Raw genomic sequence first — 21,305 nt, 5'->3', positions numbered from 1 at the left:
CCAACACACACCTCCTCCACCAGCCCCTCTCTAACGATCCCACATACTTAACCCACCTCCTGCTCCCGCCCTTCAAAAACGCTAAACAAATGCAAACAGGCACAAGGGGAAGGGGGGAGTGGCACTAGAAATATCCCATGCCTTCCACACCAACAGCCAGCCAATGCAATTAACGCACATGATGTAAAACATACCCACCTCCTGCACACGCCCTCAAATCACTAGCAATAAATGAACATTAAAATGGCATTTACCGACGAATTCCGAGGCAACCGACGAAAACCGAGACAAAAATTTCGTGAAAAAAATCGACGATAACGGAAAACGACGAAATCCGACGTCAACGAAAACCGAGGTTTCACTGTATTATGCTATAAAATTCCTCACTAGTGATTTACAGAAAGCTGCTGCCATCTCCTCTTCTGTTTCCTTCAATGTACACTAGCATTCCACTAACACTTGTCACTGTAAAGTTTGGAAGCCTCGAGACCATACATGATCACTGTGAAGTTCCTCTGTTGTTTACTGTACATCAGTACCTCATTCTCATCACATGAGAACAGGAAATATCAGCAGATCAAGGCAATTTAGGCCCTCTCAGTTGCTACTGCCAACATTGCTCTAGCTAGGGGCATTTCCCAAAGGGTGGTGGAAATGTAGAATGGCCTCCCAGTGGAGGTTATGGAGTCAAGGACTGTGTCAGAATTTAAGGAAGTGTGGGATAAGCATGTGGGATCCCTTAGGAAAAGGAAGGGGTTACAGAGGATGGGCAGACTGGATGGGCCATTTGGCTTTTATCTGCTGTCATGTTTCTACGTTTCTTCTCCTTTTTAGGGGGAATAATGCCATCAGGCTTATTTTCGAAAGAGAAGGGCGCCCATCTTTCGACACAAATCGGAAGATGGGCGTCCTTCTCCCAGAATCACCCAAATTGGCATAATCGAAAGCCGAGTTTGGGTGTCCCCAACTACTTTCTGTCACAGGGATGACCAAAGTTCACGGGGGCATGTCAGAGGCGTAGCGAAGGCGGGACTGGGGCGTGCCTAACACATGGGTGTCCTTGACCGATAATGGAAAAAAGAAGGGCGTCCCTGACGAACAGTTGCTTTACTTGGTTCTTTTTTTCTCACGACCAAGCCACAAAACTGTCCCCTAAATGACCATCGGAGTGAATCGGGGATGACCTCCCCTTCCTGTCCCAGTGGTCACTAACCCCCTCCCACCCTCAAAATAAATTTAAAAAATATTTTTTCCAGCCTCTATGCCAGCCTCAAATATCATACACAGCTAAATGACAGCAGTATGCAGGTCCCTGGAGCAGTTTTAGTGGGTGCAGTGCACTTCAGGCAGGCGGAGCCAGGCCCCCCCCCCCCCCCATCTGTTACACTTGTGGTGGTAAATGTGAGCCCTCTAAAACCCACCAAAAACTCAATGTACCCACATCTAGGTGCCCCCCTTCACCCATAAGGGCTATGGTAGTGGTGTACAGTTGTGGGGGAGTGGGTTTGGGGGGGGGGGGGTTGGGGGGCTCAGCACACAAGATAAGGGAGCTATGCACTTGGGAGCAATTTCTGAAGTCCACTGCAGTGCCCCCTAGGGTGCCCGGTTGGTGTCCTGGCATGTCAGGGGGTCCAGGGCACTACAAATGCTGGCTCCTCCCACGACCAAAGGGCTTGGATTTGGTCGTTTCTGAGATGGGTGTCCTCGGTTTCCATGATCGCCGAAAATTGGGGATGACCATCTCTAAGGTCGACCTAAATTTTGCGATTTGGGCGTCCCCGACCGTATTATCGAAACGAAAGACGGACGCCCATCTTGTTTCGATAATAAGGGTTTCCCCGCCCCTTCGCCAGGATGTCCTGTGAGGACGTCCTCAGGAAAAATTGGGCGCCCCTTTCGATTAGGCCCCTCCACATCAGCCTGCTACCCATGTTTGGTGATCTGCCAATTCCTTCAATGTCAGAGCATGCAAAAAGTCCTACTATTGCCACCCCCTACTAAGTTTATTAATCTATTAGGATAAATTTACCCTCCTTTTGAAGAATTGTACCCAAGGCAGTGTACAGTAATAACCTGAGCACAGGCATTAGGCAATTAAAACAGTAAAAAAACCAAGCTCCCTTGGATTTCACTATCTCTTCAGCTTCCAAATTCAGTTTTGAGAGCTAGTTTTCCTTCCACTTTCTACAGTGCATCAATTTAGTTGCAGAACTTACCGTCACATATAAAAGGGCATACACCTTTCCTGCTAGAGCATCTACATAGATATTTTTAACTAGAACTGACCCCAAGAGTGATCCACGTTATAGAGGACTTGTCAGCCTCTTGCCTGAGTAAGCTATGTTTAAGAACATCCTCTATTGTGTATACTACAGAGGCCACAGCAAGATGCAAACCCTCTATATTTCTAGTTTATTATTTTAATATAAGCTATTTTTGCTTTTCTTAAGGTGGGAGCAGACTTAAGAGATGCATAAATGTGCTTTTCTGGTAAATACCTTTCTTGGGCTGTGGTTTGACCTATGCTAACTTGTGATAAATTGCTGGTCAGCAAACTAAGAACCAGAGACTCCTATGACTAAGGACGCCTGTTGTATCCAGATAAACAATCAGAGGGAGAAGTAAGGGGTGTGGGTAACACTGTAGGTTAAACCAAAGGGTGGAGGGGACTAGTAGGATGACTGCGCATACCAAAGGACATACGTCAACTCATATCAAATGAAAACTTATGCTTTACATGACAGATTTTAAACTGTCAGAAGCTGGAACATGACAGAGAATGCTGGAACAGGATGCTTACCATAAAAGGAATAGAATGCTTTGGAAAGATAGATAGGGTGTGGAGCCCTAGATTATGAATGAGATGAATGGCATAAATGTGAACGATTGCTAAGTCTTGCCTATACAGTTGATACAAAGCTAAGTACAACGATATATATTCTATCAATTTTATGAAGATTTATGAATACTGAAAAAGTTTTTGATAAAAAATATTTAAATAATTTAAAATACATATAAAAAAAGACATACTGACCAATGACGAGAAGAGCATAAGTTTAATCACTAGATGTTTAATAACATCAAAGTGATAAATTTGACAAGGAAAATACCTCTTAGGTCTGAAAATATCTGAGGTCTAAAAATTTAACAATTATGAGTGAATAGTGATATATAGTATTTAGATAGGATATTGATCACTGGAAAGATAGATATTCATTAAGTAGGAAAGGTAATTAAGAAGAAGGAAAGAAAATGTATAAAAGGGGAAATAGAACTAAGTCTGGGGGGCCTCAATGTGTCTAAACTAGTAGGTGATAACTTCAGTATATCCAACTATCATCACTTCATGGATAGATAATATAAATCATTTAAATCATTTAAATAATTCCCATAATTCAAATGACCTCAGCGATGTCCGTTGCCATCATATTTATTGTAATGGCAACGATACAACATCAATCGTCTTCATCGGTCCACTATTAAATAGTTCAAAACTTCTATTTTAATTTTTGGTTTTAAATCAACTTAGCTTTCAATTTATCTTTTAAAGTCCATCTGTCTTCAGACTCCGGGGGTCAAAGGCCCGACATATGTTTCGCCCGAGACCGAGCTGTCTCAAGGGTCTACCCCCTATAGGTATTTTAGCGTCAGCTCTGCCCTTCGTATTTTGTAGGGCAGAGCTGACGCTAAAATACCTATAGGGGGTAGACCCTTGAGACAGCTCGGTCTCGGGCGAAACATATGTCGGGCCTTTGACCCCCGGAGTCTGAAGACAGATGGACTTTAAAAGATAAATTGAAAGCTAAGTTGATTTAAAACCAAAAATTAAAAACAGAAGTTTTGAACTATTTAATAGTGGACCGATGAAGACGATTGATGTTGTATCGTTGCCATTACAATAAATATGATGGCAACGGACATCGCTGAGGTCATTTGAATTATGGGAATTATTTAAATGATTTAAATGATTTATATTATCTATCCATGAAGTGATGATAGTTGGATATACTGAAGTTATTATCTAGGATTGTATGTTTTCCAACAATCTTCTATAAATTAATAGCCATTTATGTGAGTAAACTAGTAGGTGGACATATTGACAGTTCCCAGGGAAAACTGTTTATTTGCTACGTTATACTCTATTGGGGTCTTTATTTTCATTAATATCTAATTGCTTATTGGCTTCTTTATATTGGCTTCTCTGAATAAACATTTATTGAATCTAATACTTATTTAGTAGCCAGAGTTTTTTCTTCCCTGGAGTTCTGCCTGGGGAAATCAAGATTTTCTTGAGGGTCTAACTCCCCCAGACTTCCAGAAGGCAACTCCTGTTTCTGAGGCAGAGACAGGAGTGCAATTGCTTTGTCCTTGAGCCTCATAATTGTGCAGGAGAGGGATGGGGTCTTCAACCTGTTGAGCCAGCAGCATTTGGGTGTACCCTGTAAACTAGGGAGGTTGGGTCAGAGGAGGAAGAAAAGCATGGCTGATTCAAACATGGCTTTCTTCCCAGTCTTAGGGCAGTAAAGGGGCCACACCACCTTAAACAGCTGCTGTCAAGTGGTGCCAAAGGAGAAAAATATATAATTTTAATTTTTTGCCTAAGAACCTTACAATTTCTGAGCAACTTTCTGACAAGAGACCAGCAGCCAACATACTCAAGTCTTTCATGTTATGATTCTGCCAGACAGGCAGGGGAATGTTTGGGACTCGCTTCTGATTGGCCTATCAGGGGTTGAGCTGACGTCTGAACCAGCAGATGTCAGAAGCCTGATCTATCTATTTAAGCTTACCTCTCCTTACAGGCCATGCTTTAGCGTTTGATTCCTGTCAGCTGAAGTCTGTTCCCCTTTCTCTCGGTCTGTGCTGTTGCACACTGTGTGTTTGTTGGACTTTGTCTACTTTCCTCTAGCTTGTAGCTTCTGTGTTTGCTGGGTGTTCCCAGCGTAAGCTTGATTGTTTTACTCCCCTGTACCTGTTCCCTGCTTGCTGCAGTAGTGTGGTCTGTGATAAGCTTGTCCCTTGTATCGTTCCAGTTTGTTTGTTTAGTTTCCGTTTCCTCAGTGTAACCCTTTATGTGCTGAATTTAGTATTTTCCTTCTGTAGTCCTGCCTGTCACGTCTGTGGCCATGCCCCCTCTCAGACTCACCTTATTTCCTGTGGTCAGCTTCTGAGCTGGCTTCTGTCTGTTCTTTGTGAGTTAGTTCTGTCTCTGTCTCTGTGTGCTGGCTGCATTAGATTGTCTGTGTACTGTCACCCGTTCCAGATTTCAGCCCAGTCCGGATCTTCTAGACCTGCTTGTTTTGTTTGAACCTGCACAGCACCCTTAGTTGCCTGGTGATTGTTGCAGCTGAGTCTCAGCTGCTGCTGGGCTTATTAGCCATTTTGAAACCTTTCTGCTTTGCCTTTGCATCGTCTAAGGTCCCTGGTATGTTGGTGCTTGTTGCACTTCTGCCTTGCCTGGTTTCTAGCCTGAGATTCTTGTCTGTTTCTTGTTAGTCTGTGTGTAGTTTAGATTAGATTCCTTGCTTGTTTCCTAGTCTTGTTTCTTAGTTATATTTTCTGTGTGTGGTTCTTCTCTGCCTGTGTCTTTGGTGGCTACCTGGCAGCTTTTAGTTCTCTGTTTTATTTGTCGGTGTTTGTTCCCTGTTTCTGTGGCAGCTTGCAGCTTTCAGTCCTGACCCTTATTCCTGTCTTTTCCCTTCCTTGCCCTGCTGCCCCTGTATGTTCCCTTCCCCTCTGACCCTCAGTCCTGGTTCAGCCTAGTGGGTATCTCATCCTGCCTTGCCCAGTAAGTCCTGCAGGTCACCTGCAGGCAGGAGCTCAACTCCTGGTGAAAGGTGGCCAAGTGCAGGTTAAGTTTAAGGGTACCTGCTCTGCTTTAGTCCTGCCTGTTTGCCTTTGCTGCAACTCCAGTCCTGAGTTCCAGTTCTGTTCTGCCTAGTCTCCGGTGTGGGGTGGTTTTGCCTGCCACTGCCGCTCCTCAGCAGTGGCCCAAGGGCTCACAAACCCTGTTCCAGCTTTGAAAACGTGACACTGCCTCTGTTGGCAGCCTCCCTGTCCTTGTATTTGCTCCTGTTTGTTTAAGTTTTCCTTTGTTTGCCTTACCTTTGTCTGCCGTGTTAGCTCTGCTTCCTGCTTTTTGGTGTCCCAGAAGCAGCCTTCCCTTTAGCCTGTTTTTTTCCCTTTGTTTGCTGAGTCTGTCTCCTGATTTTTGTAAGCATTGCTCCTTGTCTGATCTGTGTATGTTAAGGCAACTTTCTCTGTTTGCTACCCTTATACGCTGTGTGGCACAGCCTTGTGTATTCCTATAAGCAGTTTCCCTTTACCCTTGTGCGCTGTGTGGCACAGTCTTGTGCATTCTTGTGTGTGGATTCCCTTTACCCTTGTGTGCTGTGTGGCATAGCCTTGTGTATTCCTATAGGTGGCTTCCCCTTACCTTTGAATGCTGTATGGTGCAGCCTAAAGTATTACTTTGAGTAGCTTCCTTTAGCCTTGACTGCCGTGTGGCACAGCCTTGTGTATTCCTATAGTAGCTTCTGGCTGTCGCCCTTTCCCTGGTGTCTCTAGCTTGCGCTGTGTACGTTGCTTGTGCTCCAGTCTCTTGGGGGACCCTTTGTTGCTCTTTCTCCCTTCCCAGTGTATAACTCGGTTCCTGTTTGGCCGTGAGGCCCGCACGTTTTGACTCTGCATGAGTGGGTTCCCGTTCGGCCATGAGGCCCGCCTGAGTGGTCTAGCTCCCTTTTCCTGGTGGTGCTAGTTGCTTGTCCTGTGTGTGCGGGGCTTGGTGGTTGGTGTTATGCGTAGCACCTGTTTGGTCTACCCTAGGCCTTGGCCAAGATCCTTCCTAGCCTTGGCCTGGGCTCAGGGGCTCACTAACAGATTAACATTTCATATAGGTCAAAACTAAACAGAAAAAGGTTAGTAATGGTAAGACATATTGGTACAATATAGCAAAAGGCCCTGAACAAAAGATGTCTGCACTGAGAACCTTCAGCTGATACCAGAAATAACTCACAGTGCCTCTTACCCTCTCTTTCTCCAGTCTCCTCATCTGTTCAGCTTTTAGCAAATTTATCTGAAACAAAAAAAAAAGTTTTATTACATATATATATATATATATTTTTTTTTTAATGGAGCTCTCATACCAGACTAGTTGATACAGATTCTGTCTGTGGGTAAAAGGTAACAGAATTACTTTGAAGAAAAAGACATGGACAACATCTCAAAACATATCTGGGGTGGGAAACTGTGGTTGAGAACAGCTATTTTTATTTAATATTTATTAAACTTTTGAAGAATATATAGAAATATAAAAAGCATGACTCAAATGAGTCACACAAGGAAAGTAGTTAATAATGTGCATTTGTTCAAAAAGATATGGGACAAAATGAAAGAGGAAAAAAAACAAAAATGTGTTTTTTTGTGAATCATTAAAAGGGTGCACTCTTCTGAAAGAGGTGACACTATTTGGAAAGTGTGTGTATTCTTTCCCAATAGCGCATACATATACGAACCATCAAACATGTGTGAATAGTGTACACATATACAACCATCGTGAAGGAGCATGCATTCTAACATTGTTCCCATAATGAAAAATGCACACCAAAAAAAAAAACCCTCAAAAAAATGAACATTCAGGCTGCACTCCCCTAGTTAATAGATGAGCAGCAAATCTCAAATATAGTCACAGGAAAAAACATATTCCCTATACCACTCCTAAAGCAAACTAAAAATAGAAGAATGAGCAAACAGCTTTATTTGATTGGGGTTTTTTTTTTTTTTTTTTTTTGGGGGGGGGGGGGGGTTAAATTCAGCTATAGAGTTTGCTATTGCTCTATTCTGAGTGCTAATTGGATATTACACCCCTATACCCACCCTACATGCCTTATATTACTACTACTACCATTTCTATGGCACTACTAGATGTACAAAGGAACAACCCCTGTTCAACAGAGCTTACAATCTATTCAAGACAGACAATACAAATAAGAGATTAGGGACCTGACTAGAACAAGAGGATGAAGGGACAAGGTTGGCCCTTCCCAGGAACTTAATACATAACCTATGAACAGTTTTTCTTCATATATACTAAACACATATTAATGCCAACCCTCCTCTTTTTGATTGGCAGAAGAAGGTAGATGGCTATAGAGCAGCACTGGAACAAACAGGAGCCATTCTCCATTCTCAAATGCTATGAGCATAGCCACAACATGTTCCACTTCTCAGAAGTGGAGAGTACCTAATAATAGTTAGAGCAGCAGGCTGAGAACAAGGGGAACAAGATTCAAATCCAACTCTGATTCCTTGTGATCTTGATCCAGTGAACACTCACTCTAAGAGTCAATGTGAGAAACTATTTTGAATAAAGAATTATCCTTTGTTCTGACAGTTTTTCATAATCCCTTTATTGCCCATTTTAAGTAGATCCCTTCAAGTTAAACTGTATTTTTCTACTCATCCTCATTCTTCGGATGATTCTATTATGCATCCAATTTCTTCTGTGACTTCCTTCTGGCCCTATGGATGTGAACATAGCCATGTTCAAAGATTTAGTTCTATGGGATATTATCAACATTGAGAAACAGGCACGTCGTATATATCATCCCAATTTATCTAAGTGTGATCTGAAGGCCTTGCATGGATTATACGACGATTAATATTTGATAATTAAACCTGCTGATAAAGGCAGCTCTATAGTGGTATGGCATTGGAACCATTATGTACAGGAGGTAACGAGACATCTTACTAATATGCAATATTATCAAGAACTTGTCCAGGATCCTATACCCGGATCGATTAGAGATATCACTATTTTGGTAGGTCAGGCCAAGAAGTAGGCTATAATCACTTCTGCTTAAATCCGGTTCTTGAAATGTGATCATCCTCGTACTCCAGTTTTTTACGTGATGCCCAAAATTCATAAATCTATAATGCAGCCTCCTGGTAGACCTATTGTGTCTTTATGAAGTACGGTGCTTGAACCTTTATCTACATTTTTGGATTTCTTTTTGAAACCCGCCGTGCTCCAGGAAAGGTCTTTTATTAAAGACACCATTAAATTTTGGGAAAGATCGCTGCAAACTCGAAGTGGAGGCTCTTTACACCAGTATTCCTCAGGCAGAAACACTCAGGACTGTTCAAAGGATGTTGGAAGGCGCATTGGAGTCTACCCAAGTATTGCCAACTTATACTTTTGCTGGTTTGAGAAAGTTTCTGTATACTGCTCCTGTTTTCTCCCATGTTACATCTTGGCAATGAGTGATGATATCTTTTTTATATGGACTGATTCTGAAGACTATTTACAGGAGTTTGCGAGATGATTGAATTCTTTGAATCAACATCTTTATTTCACCAGGACATTTGACTGTTCTCACGTGACCTTCTTGGACAATTTAGCATATAAACAATTTGGGAAGATTTGCACCACGGTATTCAGGAAAGATATTGAGAAGACCAATTATTTGACGTTTGAGGGCTATCATCCAAGACGATTATGAGCTTCCATTCCCATCGGTCAATTTCTACATATCTGCAGAACTTGGACCTGTGAGGATGAATTTAAGAAGGAAGCAGACATTTTGGGCCAACGATTCTTGGACCGTGGATATCTTTATCGAGTGGTTCAGAAAGCTTACCCAAGAGCATTGTATGCCAATCCTGAATCGAGACAGGAGAAACCTCGTTCTAATATGAAGAAACAGATTTGTATTTCATCATTTTCTGTGACTCCCAATGCTATAGCTCAGAGTATCTATAAAAACTTGTTGAATTACCTGGTGAAGTCCCATTTGGACACCAAGGGTGCCGCCAAACATGGAGGGATTGCATACCCCTGTGGTAACTGCAATGCCTATAGCACCTCACTGAACCTCACAGAGTGGGTTCACCCTAGTACTAGACATGTTTATCACCTGTCTGCCCATACTACTTGCAACTGTTTGTTGTATATGTTTTTGTGTGCCCTTGTAATCAATTATATGTGGGGTGTACTACCAGAGCCATAAAGCTGCATGTCATTGAACACTGCAGCCGATTGAGAATTCATCTAGACACGGCCCCCACGGTGGCTCATTTTTTGGAAAAGGATCTTTTTGAACTTCACTGGTGTCATGACTCCTCTTTTACTCAATTTATTTCCCGATGTTCAGTTTCCAAGATGGCTCCTGTCTGTCCAGCTTCCAAGATGGCTCCTGTCTGTTCAGCTTCCAAGATGGCTCCTGTCTGTCTTTCCTGTGTGTTCACTTCCTGTGCGTTCCAACCCTGTCAGTGTCAGTGTGTTCCCTGCTCCTGTCCTGCAGTAGTACACATCATCAGTGAGAGTCTTTATAAGGAAGTGGTGTACTTGCATTCAGGGCCTTTGCATTGCCAAGGGTCGTCAGGTAAGTCGGTGTGCTGTTGCACAGTTTACCTAGCCTTGTTCTGTGGGCTCTTGCCCTTCTGCTTTGTCTTGCTCTTGTCTGTGGGCTTCCTGTCCTTCTGCTTGCCTTGTTCACTGTCTGTGTTCCTATTTGTGGCTGCCTTGCAGCCTTCAGCCTTGGTTCTTGTGTCTGTGCCTACATGTTCCTGTTCATGGCGGCTTGTCAGCCTTCAGTCTTGGTTCTGTTGCCTGTGTGTGGTGCCCTGGTCTGTCATTCTGAGTGTCTGCAGTAGCCAGCATTGTCCCTAATTAGCTCTCTGCTGTGTAGTTGGTCTGCTCCTGTTCTACCCTGTCTGCTTTCAGCTTTCTTCCCTTTGTTTGGAACCCCTGCTTCTGCCAAGCTTGTGTGAATATCCTGAACCCTGCTCCTGCCAAGCTTATATGTATATACTAACCCCTGCTCCTTTTAAGCTTGTATGTATATCCTAACCCCTACTTCTGCCCAGCTTGTGTGTATATCCTGAACCCTGCTTCTGCCTAACTTGTTTGTACATCCTGAACCCTGCTTCTGCCTAGCTTATGTGTATATCTTGAACCCTGCTTCTGCCAAGCTTGTATGGACGCCCTGTCTGCCTAGTCTGTCTGTGAATCCTGATCCAGTCCAGCTCCATCTTGTAAGTCCTGCAGGCCGCCCACACCCAGGGGCTCAACCGGTCAGTGCAGGTGAAACCCGGAGCTGCTCCAGTCCTGCTTGCCTCCTGTTATCCCAGTCCTGTGGTTCCAGCATTGTCTGCCTACAGCAGCAATTCCAGTCCTGTCATTCTGGCCAAGTCTATTCCAGATTTCAGCTCCAGCCTCGCTTATTTGCCCAGTCCCAGCTGGGGATCTTGCCTGCCGCTGCCACTCATTGGCAGTGGTCCAAGAGCTCACGTTCTAGTGACTGTTTGTTTTGAACCTGAGATTGTGACAATTGGTTTATCATTGAACAGATTTTTGTGAAGTATGAGAGGAACAGGATAGCATTTTTGTTATCCAGAAAGCAACATTGGATATTTGTTTTAAGATCTCCTAAACCTGCTGGTCTTAACGATGATATTGACTGGTCTGCTGTTCTCTGAATGTTTGGTAATAATAAAGCTGTGTTCTTGACATCATCACGTTTTTGTCTCTTTTTAGAAGACTGCACTGCTGCTGCTGATTTTCGACATCTTTGGTTAACAGGTGGAGGACGCCAATGGTGCCTTTGTGGACTTTAGTTCATGGAAGTAGGGTACTGCTCCTGACAAAGAAAAACTGAAACAGAAGCCGCGATCCAAAGATCGACTCTTTCTGAGAAAAGCTTTCAGCCCTTTTGTTTTGAGCTTTCTAGTTTCTCTCCATGAACTGTTTTATATGTGATAGAGGTTTTGAATTCTTGCTAAACTTTATGTATGATTTATTCACTATTGCACATGTTTAGGTACACTAATACGGAAGGCCATATATACATATATATATACACATACATATATATATATATATATATATACACACACACACACACACACATGAATATTTATTTTTTGTATGTTAGTGGTGTTTGAGTTTCTCACAACGACATCCACGAACTGTGAAAATTTATTTTCTCCCTAAAATTCATAAAAAGTTAGATAAATCTCCTTGTCATCCGATTGTCTCTACCAGAAATTCTGTTCTTGAAACTTTACTGAAATTTGTGGATATTTGAAGGATACAGTACATTTTCTAAGAATTATACAAGGACTTGTGAAGCTGGATGTTACCTCCGTTTATACTAAAATACCCCAATCTGGTGCCTTGAAAGTTATTGCTACTTGTCAAAAACTCAGGGAAGGTGAGCCCTTGGGCCACGGGTGGCTTCCAGCCAGCAGCAGGCAAGTCACTTGGGCTAGGCTTAAGCTCTAAGCAAGGAACTAGGTTAGGCCGGCTCAGACTAGAGAAAAGCGAGGCAGGCTTGGCTGGCTAGAGGCAAAGCAGGAAGGGCTGGAAACGAGGCAGGCCAAGCAAGTAGGACGCAAAGCAGACAAGGCACCACAAGAGACCTGTTGTAAAGGTGATGGAGGAAAGCCTGGACCTCCCCTTAAATACACCCAGGCCCGTGACGTAATCTCCTGGCACCCCCAACAGACTTTCTGCTTCTGGCCCTTTAACCTGGGGCTGCAGCACGTACTGGGGCCTAAAGAAACAGGCTGCAAGGCCACCCGACACGCTGGAGGAAGACCCGAGGCTCCAGCAAGGGCAACGGGACATGAGCCTGGCGTCCCTCCCAGGAGCAGAATGTGAGTAGGCCTCAAGTCACATCGATGGCTGTGACACTACTTGGGTCACAGAGGTTTACAGTGGATTACTACAGAATTTTTGTTAAAACTTTCTGAGTTTGTGTTTGAGAACATTTATTTTTGTTTTAAAAATATATAATTACCAACAGATACAAGGGGTGGCTATAGGGGCTACACTTGCCCTGACTGTAGCCACCCTATATTGTGAACGATTTTGAGGAACATTATCTTTATGGCTCTTCTCAATTTCATCAGGTGTTATCATGGAAATGGTTTTTGGATGATGTGTTCTTCATATTGACAGATCTAGAAGATTTAAAGAGATTTATTTTTTGGCTGAACTCTTTGGACCATTATTTACAATTTGTTATTACTTACCATCATGAGAAAATCGAATATTTGGATATAATGCTCTACAAGTCGGATGGTCAGCTGCCTACTAGATTATATTCTAAACCAGTTGAACAAAATAATTATTTACATTTTTCTAGTTTTCATCCTCATAAATTGAAGTTTAGTCTACCTATAAGTCAATTTATTCATATTAGAAGACTGTGTTCTACTATAGCTGAATTTAAAGAACAATCTTACGTTTTGACAGAATGGTTTCTCCAACATGGGTATCCACTGAAGACAATTAGGCAAGTTACTTGAGAGTGAGGTTTGCCCAAAGGGATTTAATATTACATGAGAAATATAAGGATTTTGAAAATATATTAACATGCATACTCTGCAGCTGTATCAATTTGTTTCTCAATTTTGGACTATAGCATCAACGGGAAAAATCTACAGGGGAACTTTTTATGCTGCAATGTTATCAAGACAGAGTACAAGACACAAATACTTATAACCCTACTGCTTGTGGTGGCTGTCCTTGGTGTGCATCTACTTTGGCAGGACCTTTCTGGACAGATATTAGAACATTCATAACTATTTCTTCTAGATTTGACACTATCTATGTAAGCAGGAATGCTGTATATAAGTGTCCATGTGTTTTAGTGTATGTGGGCTGAAGTAGTTGTCCTGTGTGGCTCCAGTTAAATGAGCATAAATCTTGTATGCCTACCAGGAACTGTCAAGCCCCTTTAGTGCAACATTGGGTAGAATATCAACATAAAGTCACAGATATCGTATGGAAAGTTACTGATGCAGTGTTAAGAAAGGTGGGAGGGTGATAATTATGACGATGATTTAGTATATAAAGTTTTTAAAGCAATGATTTTACAGCTACCAGAGTGGTACTGCTGAGGTTCCTGAAACTAAGGTGAATATTATTATTACCGTAGAGTTTATTTATTTATTTGTTACATTTGTACCCTGCGCTTTCCCACTCGAGGCAGGTTCAGTGCGGCTTACATAGTAATGGGTTACAAGGTATTGCAGAGAGAGTACAAGCTGTGGTATAACAGAATAATAATGGAGATATGTAGATAGGTGGGATGGGAGGGTGATAAGGGGTAGGAGAGACAGGAGGGAAGACAGAGATAAGCAAGGGGTAAGAGGGTGGGAGAGGTCGTAGTTTGAGGGACAGCATAGGGAGAGTTGGTGGAAGACATGGTCTAAATCTGTCTATTCTGTCTATTCGATCATCTTTTATAATTAGCATCCATTTGTCCCGGGGGAAAGCCCCCAGCATATTGTATGGGAGTGGAGTGAAACAGATTCTATTTTGTAAGATGAAAGATCGTTGCCTACTCAACAGATCCAGTGACCATCAAATAAAGTGAAGATAATTACCTGTAGCAGGTATTCTCCAAGGACAGCAGACCATTAATTCTCACATGTGGGTAACATCATCCATGTCACCTGGTGCAGAATGCTTTTACAGTGAACTCTCTCTTTAAGAGCTCACGACAGCGCTTCCACCGTTCATGTGCAAATGCCTTACATTTGAACTTAAGAAAGTTATACTGGGTCAGACCAATGGTCTATCTAGCCCAGTATCCTGATTCCAACAGAGGCCAATCCAGGTCACAAGTACCTGGCAGAAACCCAAATAGTAGCAACGTACCATGGTTCAAGCTGCAATGAGAGCGCAGGACCATCAGTACAGTAAAATAGCTATACAAGACAACTCCAAGGGGAGGTGGGAGGGTATGTGAGAATTAATGGTCTGCTGTTCCCAGGGAATGCTTACTACAGGTAAGTATCTTCACTTTCTCTGAGGACAAGCAGGTCAGATAATTCTTACATGCAAGAACTCCTAGCTACCAGGCTCACCGAAAACAACAACAGTAAGATAGTAGGAACTCACAAAGCCAAGTTCTAGTTCAAATTAAGCTGAAACTATATATAAACTTTGTAAGCGTGAAGCCTGGAACAGAACAAAACGGGCCTACAAAGGTGGAGTTGGATTCTAGACCTCAAACAAATTCTATAGAACTGTCTGTCCAAACAGACTATTGCATCGGTGTCTTACTCAATACAATAGTGAGATGTGAATGTGTGAACTGAAGACCACGTTGCAGCCCTGCAAATTTCTTCTGTTGAGGCGATTCTCAAGTGAGCTACCAATGCAGCCAAGGCTCTGACATTATGAGCTTTGACATGACCCTCAACAGTCATCCCAGCTTGGGCATAATACAATCTGCCAGGCAATTGGAGATTGTGCGTTTCCCAATGGTGACCCCATCCTGTTGGGATAAAAAGAAACAAAAAGCTGGGTGGACTGTCTGTAGGACTAGTACACTCCAGGTAAAAGGCCGATGCTCACTTGCAGGTTAAGGTGTGCAGTGCGCTTTAGCCAGGATGGGCATGAGATTTGGAAAAGAATGTTGGAAGAATAATCAACTGGTTCAGATGGCACTCTGACACACCCTTAGCAAGGAACTTAGGGTAAATACAGAGAACTACTCTGTTACGATAAAATTTCATGTAAGATGGATCCGCTATTAAGGCCTGAATGCTCACTGACCCTGTGAACTGAAATAACGGCCACCAAAAACAAGACCTTCCAAGTCAAATACTTCAGTGGACAGGAATCGAGTGGCTCAAAAGGAACTTTCATCAGCTGGGTGAGAATGACGTTGAGGTCCCATGAGACAGGTGGATGTTTGACTGGGAGCTTTGACAAAAGCAAGCCACTCATGAAGTAAACAACTAGAGGCTGTCCAGAGATGGGTTTACCTTCTACATGATGATGGTAAGCACTAATTGCACTGAGGTGAACCCTTACAGAGTTGGTATTAAGACCAGACTCAGAGAGGTGTAAAAGGTATTCAAGCGGGGTCTGTGCAGGGCAAGAAAAGAAAAGATCTAGGGCCCTGCCCGCACACCAGATGGCAAACCTCTTCAACTAGAAAGACCACCACCTCTTAGTGGAATATTTCCAGGAAGCCTGCAAGAACCTGGGGACTCCCTCAGAAAGATGCAAGCAAGGGAATTCTAAGCTCTTAAGCTCTCAACATCCAGGCTGTAAGGACCAGAGACTTGAGGTTGGAATGGCACCCCAACATAATAGCCCTGACATGCTCCTACCAGCATTGCATCGTATAAAGCATATATAAATAAACAAAATTCTATAGCTACCAACTGGTATTCATGATCTTTTCTGCTGTTTAACTATTCTTCCATCAACATGCTAATTGAAAAAACTCAAAAACAATATTGTCATCATTTTCATAGTCTTACCAACCTTATTCTGATTTGCAAGGTAAGATTACTAGGAAAAAAATGCAGTGCCATATTCTGGGCAACCTGATTGGGCCCTTTTGTCGGGGGGCTAATTTGTCAAGGGCTATATTGTGGGCAGGCCATTTTGACAGTGGCTGTTATGTCAGAGGCTATTATGTCGGGGCTATTTTGTTTGGGCTATTTTGACCGGGTACCAGTTGGGATCTAGAAGAGATCCCTCGTTCTGCGTTATGAGGGAAAGAAAAAACTCCAATCGCCAAGGCCCTTCGGAGAATAACTCCAGAAGAAAAGGGAACCAGATCTGTCTGGATCAATATGGAGTTATTAAGAACATGGTTTCCTGGTCTTCCCCACAAGGATGTGTCTCCAAGAGCTACTGTCCAAGAGGGATGGGTTAAGACAGCTGGAGGACATGAAGATCATCTGGTCATTTGCCAGCCTGGTGAGAAGGTGGCAGACCTTACACACCACCTAGATAGGATTTTAGATAGTGCTGTGGGTACCAAAGACATAGGGAAAATGGGAGGGAGGTTCAGAAATCCAAATTTAGGCTCTTTAGGTAGAAAGCTCAAATCCAGATCCTTCAGGGTAAGGATGGAATGGGTAGATGTGAATCACTTGTTTACTCTTTCCAAAAATACTAGGACTAGCGGGCACGCAATGAAGCTACAAAGTAGTACATTTAAAATAAATTGGAGAAAATATTTCTTCACTCAACGTGCAATTAATCTCTGGAATTCATTGCCAGGGAATGTGGTAGAAGCAGTTAGCTTAACAGGGTTCTAAAAGGTTTGGATAACTTCAAAAAAGAACATAAGCCATTATTAACATGGATTTGAGGAAAATCCACTATTTCTAGGATAAGCAGCATAAAATCTATTGTACTGTTTTTGAATCTTGCCATGTACTTATAACGTGGATTGGCTACTTTTGGAAACAGGATGCTGGTCTTGATGGACCTTCGGTCTGTCCCAGTATGGCAACCGTTATGTTCATTTTCAGAAATGCTTCCCATTCCACGTACAGGAATCAATAGGCAAGCAGAGCTCCGAAGTCCCAATGTGTGGTTAAGATGATGGTGTAGGGATGACGGATTTAGATTTGTTAGGAAGTGGGTAACATTTTGGGAAAGGGGGAATCTGTTTCAAAAGGATGGACTCCATAATAACCGGGATGGAACCAGGCTGCTTGCACTAACATTTAAAAAGAAGATAGAGCAGCATTTAAACTAACATGGGGGCTAAATATGACAGTCACCCAGGAGCACATGGTTCAGTGTGGAGTATCGTTGAAAGATGCTATTGAAACAGGATCTTTAGGAAATCCCAAAAGATAAGTTTCAATAACAGTGAAAGAAAGCCAGAATTGTTTAATGGCAGAACAGAGTAAAGGATGCAAATTATCCTCGTCAACTTCGAAGCAGCTTGCAAGGAAAAAACACAATCTGAAGTGTAAAGATGGGAGATTTGGAATATATAGCACTAAATGAAGAGGTACATATAATAGACACCTCAGAGACAGGAAGGAGAACAATCAAATCAATGGGACACTGTGTTATCAGGGTACAAATTATATCACAATGATAGAATGGATAAAATTGGAGAGGGAGGAGCGCAATATGTTAAAGAGGAAATTGAATCAAACAAAATAGACATTCTACATGAAACAGATAGCAGCGTGGAATTCTCGTGGATAGAAATTCCATGTGTGAAGAGGAGTATAATGGTAGGGCTGTACTATCATCCACCAAGACAGAACGAACAGACAGATGAAGAAATGTTTGCAGAAATTAGGAAAGCTGGCAAATTGGGCAACATTATAATAATGGCTTATTTCTATTACCCAATATTGACTGGATAAATGATACGTTAGGGCATGTTAGGAAGGTAAAATTCCTATATGTAATAAATGACTGCTTCTTGGAGAAACTGGTCCAAGAACTGACAGGAGGAGGAGCTCTTTTAGATCTAGTCCTTAGAGGAATGCAGGGCATGGTACAAGAGATAATGGTGTTGGATCCACTGGGAAACAGTAATCACAACATGATAAAATTTGATCTGATATCTGGAGTGAAGTCACTAAGGAAATCTACTGTAGCAGCATTTAATTTTCGAAAGGGCCACTACGACAAAATGAAGAAAATGGTTAACAAGAAGCTAAAAGGATTGGCCATAAAGGTTAGGACTTTAAATCAGGCATGGATGTTGTTTAAAAACACCTTCATGGAAGCCCTCACCAGATGTATTCCACATATTAACAAAGCTGGGATGAACAGCAAATGACAGCCAGCATGGTTAAAGGGTGAAAATAAAAGAGGCTATTAGAGCCAAAAAAACATTTTTCAAAGAACGGAAAAAGGATCCAAATGAAGAAAATGAGAAGCAACATAAGCACTGTTAACCTATATGCAAAGCATTGATAAAGAAGGCTAAAAGAGAATATGAAGAAAATCTTGCCACGGAGAGAAACTCATAACACCTTTACAGGTACATCAGAACTACTACTACTACTACTATTTAGCATTTCTATAGCGCTACAAGGCGTACGCAGCGCTGCACAAACATCAGAAGAAGAAAGACTGTGAGAATCTGTGGGACCATTAGATCATGAAGGAGCAAAAAGGGGAACTAAGAGAGAACAAGACCATAACAGAGAGACTGAATGAATTCTTTGCTTCAAACTTTACGGAAGAAGATGCAAAAGATCTACCTGTACTGTAAACGTTTTCAAAGGGTGATGATGTGGAGAAACTGAAAGAAATCTCGGTACAGAGACATAGAAGACGTACAGAGCCAAATCAACAAGTTGAAGTGATATCACCTGGACCAGATGGTACACACCCCAGGGTACTGAAAGAACTCAAACATAAAATTGCTGATCTGTTGATAGTAATCTGTGACCAGCCGTTAAAGTCGTCAATTGTATAAGGACTCCCTTTTAATCTCCATCTTTCTAATAAATTAACATTGGGATTTCCCAGAGATCGATGTACTCCTGCTATTTCAATAGTGTTAGGTGGCATAGTTTCTGTCTCCATGGAAAGAACCAAACTTGCAATCCTTTTGACAACCTCCTCACAATTTGCATATTCCAGGGTTTCCAGGATCCCACAGAAACTAAGATTGCTCTGTCTGCTTTCATTTTCCAAGTCCTCCATTTTATCCATAAGGTCGTCAGTGGATCACTTTAGATCAAAATATTGACAAGCCAATCCAGTCATGGCTTCTGCCTGTTCATCAATACAGAGCTCTGAATCGTCCAGTCAACAGCCGAGCTCATGACTCTTCCCATGGAGGCCAGCACCCAGTGCCACTAAATTCATATGCAGTAATTTGACATCTTTAATCTCAATCATCCATGCTTTTACATCCTCTAGGGAGGATTGTGGCACCTCCTACCAAGGTTGGCTAACCACTCCAGTGATTGGAGCCTCTGGGACCGTCATCTCCACTTGGTTCGCTGGAATGCTTTCTTAAGCCTTACGGTCCTGAACTGTGGCACTGCAGGAGAACTCCACAAGATCAACCGACATGGTAGTTAGTTGCCATGATTTCTCAAAGAGCAGTTGTTTTAAGGAGCAGATGTATGCCAATTAATGCATGGGCTATGTGGAGCAGACAACTTAGGCAGCTATCTTATTCGATGACATCACTTCCTTTCGCATGTACACCATTTTAATAGTGTCTTATATAACACCTTCAAGCAAAAAAGCTAATTAAATAAACAAACAAACATTGTTTCCTGCCACATAGTGCCTAACAGGTAACATCTCTGGTACACTACCTTTATTTTCTCTCATTTCCTTTATGTTAAATTCTGTTCTATTTTATATCTTTTGTAAACTGCTTAGACAGTGCACTAATTAGGTGGTGTATCAAATAAATTTGAAAATATTTCCTAACAGTACAGCCAGGCTAAATAAAAATAAATTCCCAGGTAAAATTGCTTTCTTTACATAGAAACATTGAAAAATGTAGACAGATAAAGGCCATATGGCCTTTCCAGGCTGCCCATCCATGTCATCTACTCTCCCTATCACTCCCTTAGAAATACTATGCACTTGTCCCAAGCTCTCTTGAATTCAGATACTCTTTTCGTCTCCACCACTTCCACCAGGAGGTCATTCCACGAGTTCACCACCTTTTCCGTTAAGAAGTATTTCCTCAGGTTACTTCTGAGTCTATCCTCTTTCACCTTCACCCTATGCCCCTTTGTACCAGGGCTTCCTTTCAATTGAAAGAGTTTCGTCTCCTGTGCATTTATGCTGCATAAGTATTTAAATGTCTCTATCATATCTCCCCTCTCCCGCCTTTCTTCCAAAGTATACCTATTGAGATCTTTAAGTCTGTCCCCTTATGCTTTATGACAAAGATCACTGACCATTTTAGTAGCTGTCTTCTGATCTCTGTATATATCTTTTTGAAGGTGTGGTCTCCAGAACTGTACACAATAATCTAAATGAGGTCTCACCAGAGTCTTATACACAGGGGAATCATCACCTCCTTTTCCTATTGGTCATTCCTCTCCTTATACACCCAAGCATCCTAGCTTTTGCCATCACCTTTTCTACCCGTATGGCCACCTTAAGATCATCTCATAAGATCACACCCAAGTCCCACTCCTCTTTCATGCACACAAGTTCTTCACCCCTTAAACTGTACTGTTCCCTCAGGTTTTTGCAGCCCAAATGCACGACCCTGTATAGCATTAAATCTAAGCTGCCAAATTCCAAACCATTCCTCTAGCTTCGCTAAGTCCTTTCTCGTGCTATCCACACCATTAGGGGTGTCTACCCTATTGCAGATTTTGGTATCATTCGCAAAGAGGAAAACCTTGCCAGATAGCCCTTCGGCAATATCGCTTACAAAAATGTTAAAAAGAACCAGTGTAAGAACTGAGCGTTTCTGGACACCACTGGTAACATCCTTTTCTTCAGAATGAGCTCCATTTACCACTACACTCTGTCGTCTTCCACTCAACCAGTTCCTAACTCAGTCAGTCACTTTAGGGCCCAA

The 21,305-nt window shown here is 42.3% G+C and overlaps 1 protein-coding gene across 4 annotated transcripts in view; it reads right to left on the bottom strand.

Moving 5' to 3' along the window:
- Positions 1-21,305, bottom strand: part of NEK1 (NIMA related kinase 1) — a 335,744-nt gene that overhangs the window by 181,697 nt on the left and 132,742 nt on the right. For all 4 annotated transcript variants that reach the window (XM_030191560.1, XM_030191562.1, XM_030191561.1 and 1 more), the window contains one exon: positions 7,028-7,075. In XM_030191560.1, coding sequence (XP_030047420.1) covers positions 7,028-7,075 — 48 coding nt within the window. The remainder of the gene's footprint in view (positions 1-7,027; positions 7,076-21,305) is intronic.

This window comes from Microcaecilia unicolor, chromosome 2 (assembly GCF_901765095.1).
Source record: "Microcaecilia unicolor chromosome 2, aMicUni1.1, whole genome shotgun sequence".
NCBI lineage: Eukaryota > Metazoa > Chordata > Amphibia > Gymnophiona > Siphonopidae > Microcaecilia > Microcaecilia unicolor.
Note: the sequence above shows the minus strand (reverse complement) of the source record. Positions and strands in the feature narration are given on the sequence as shown.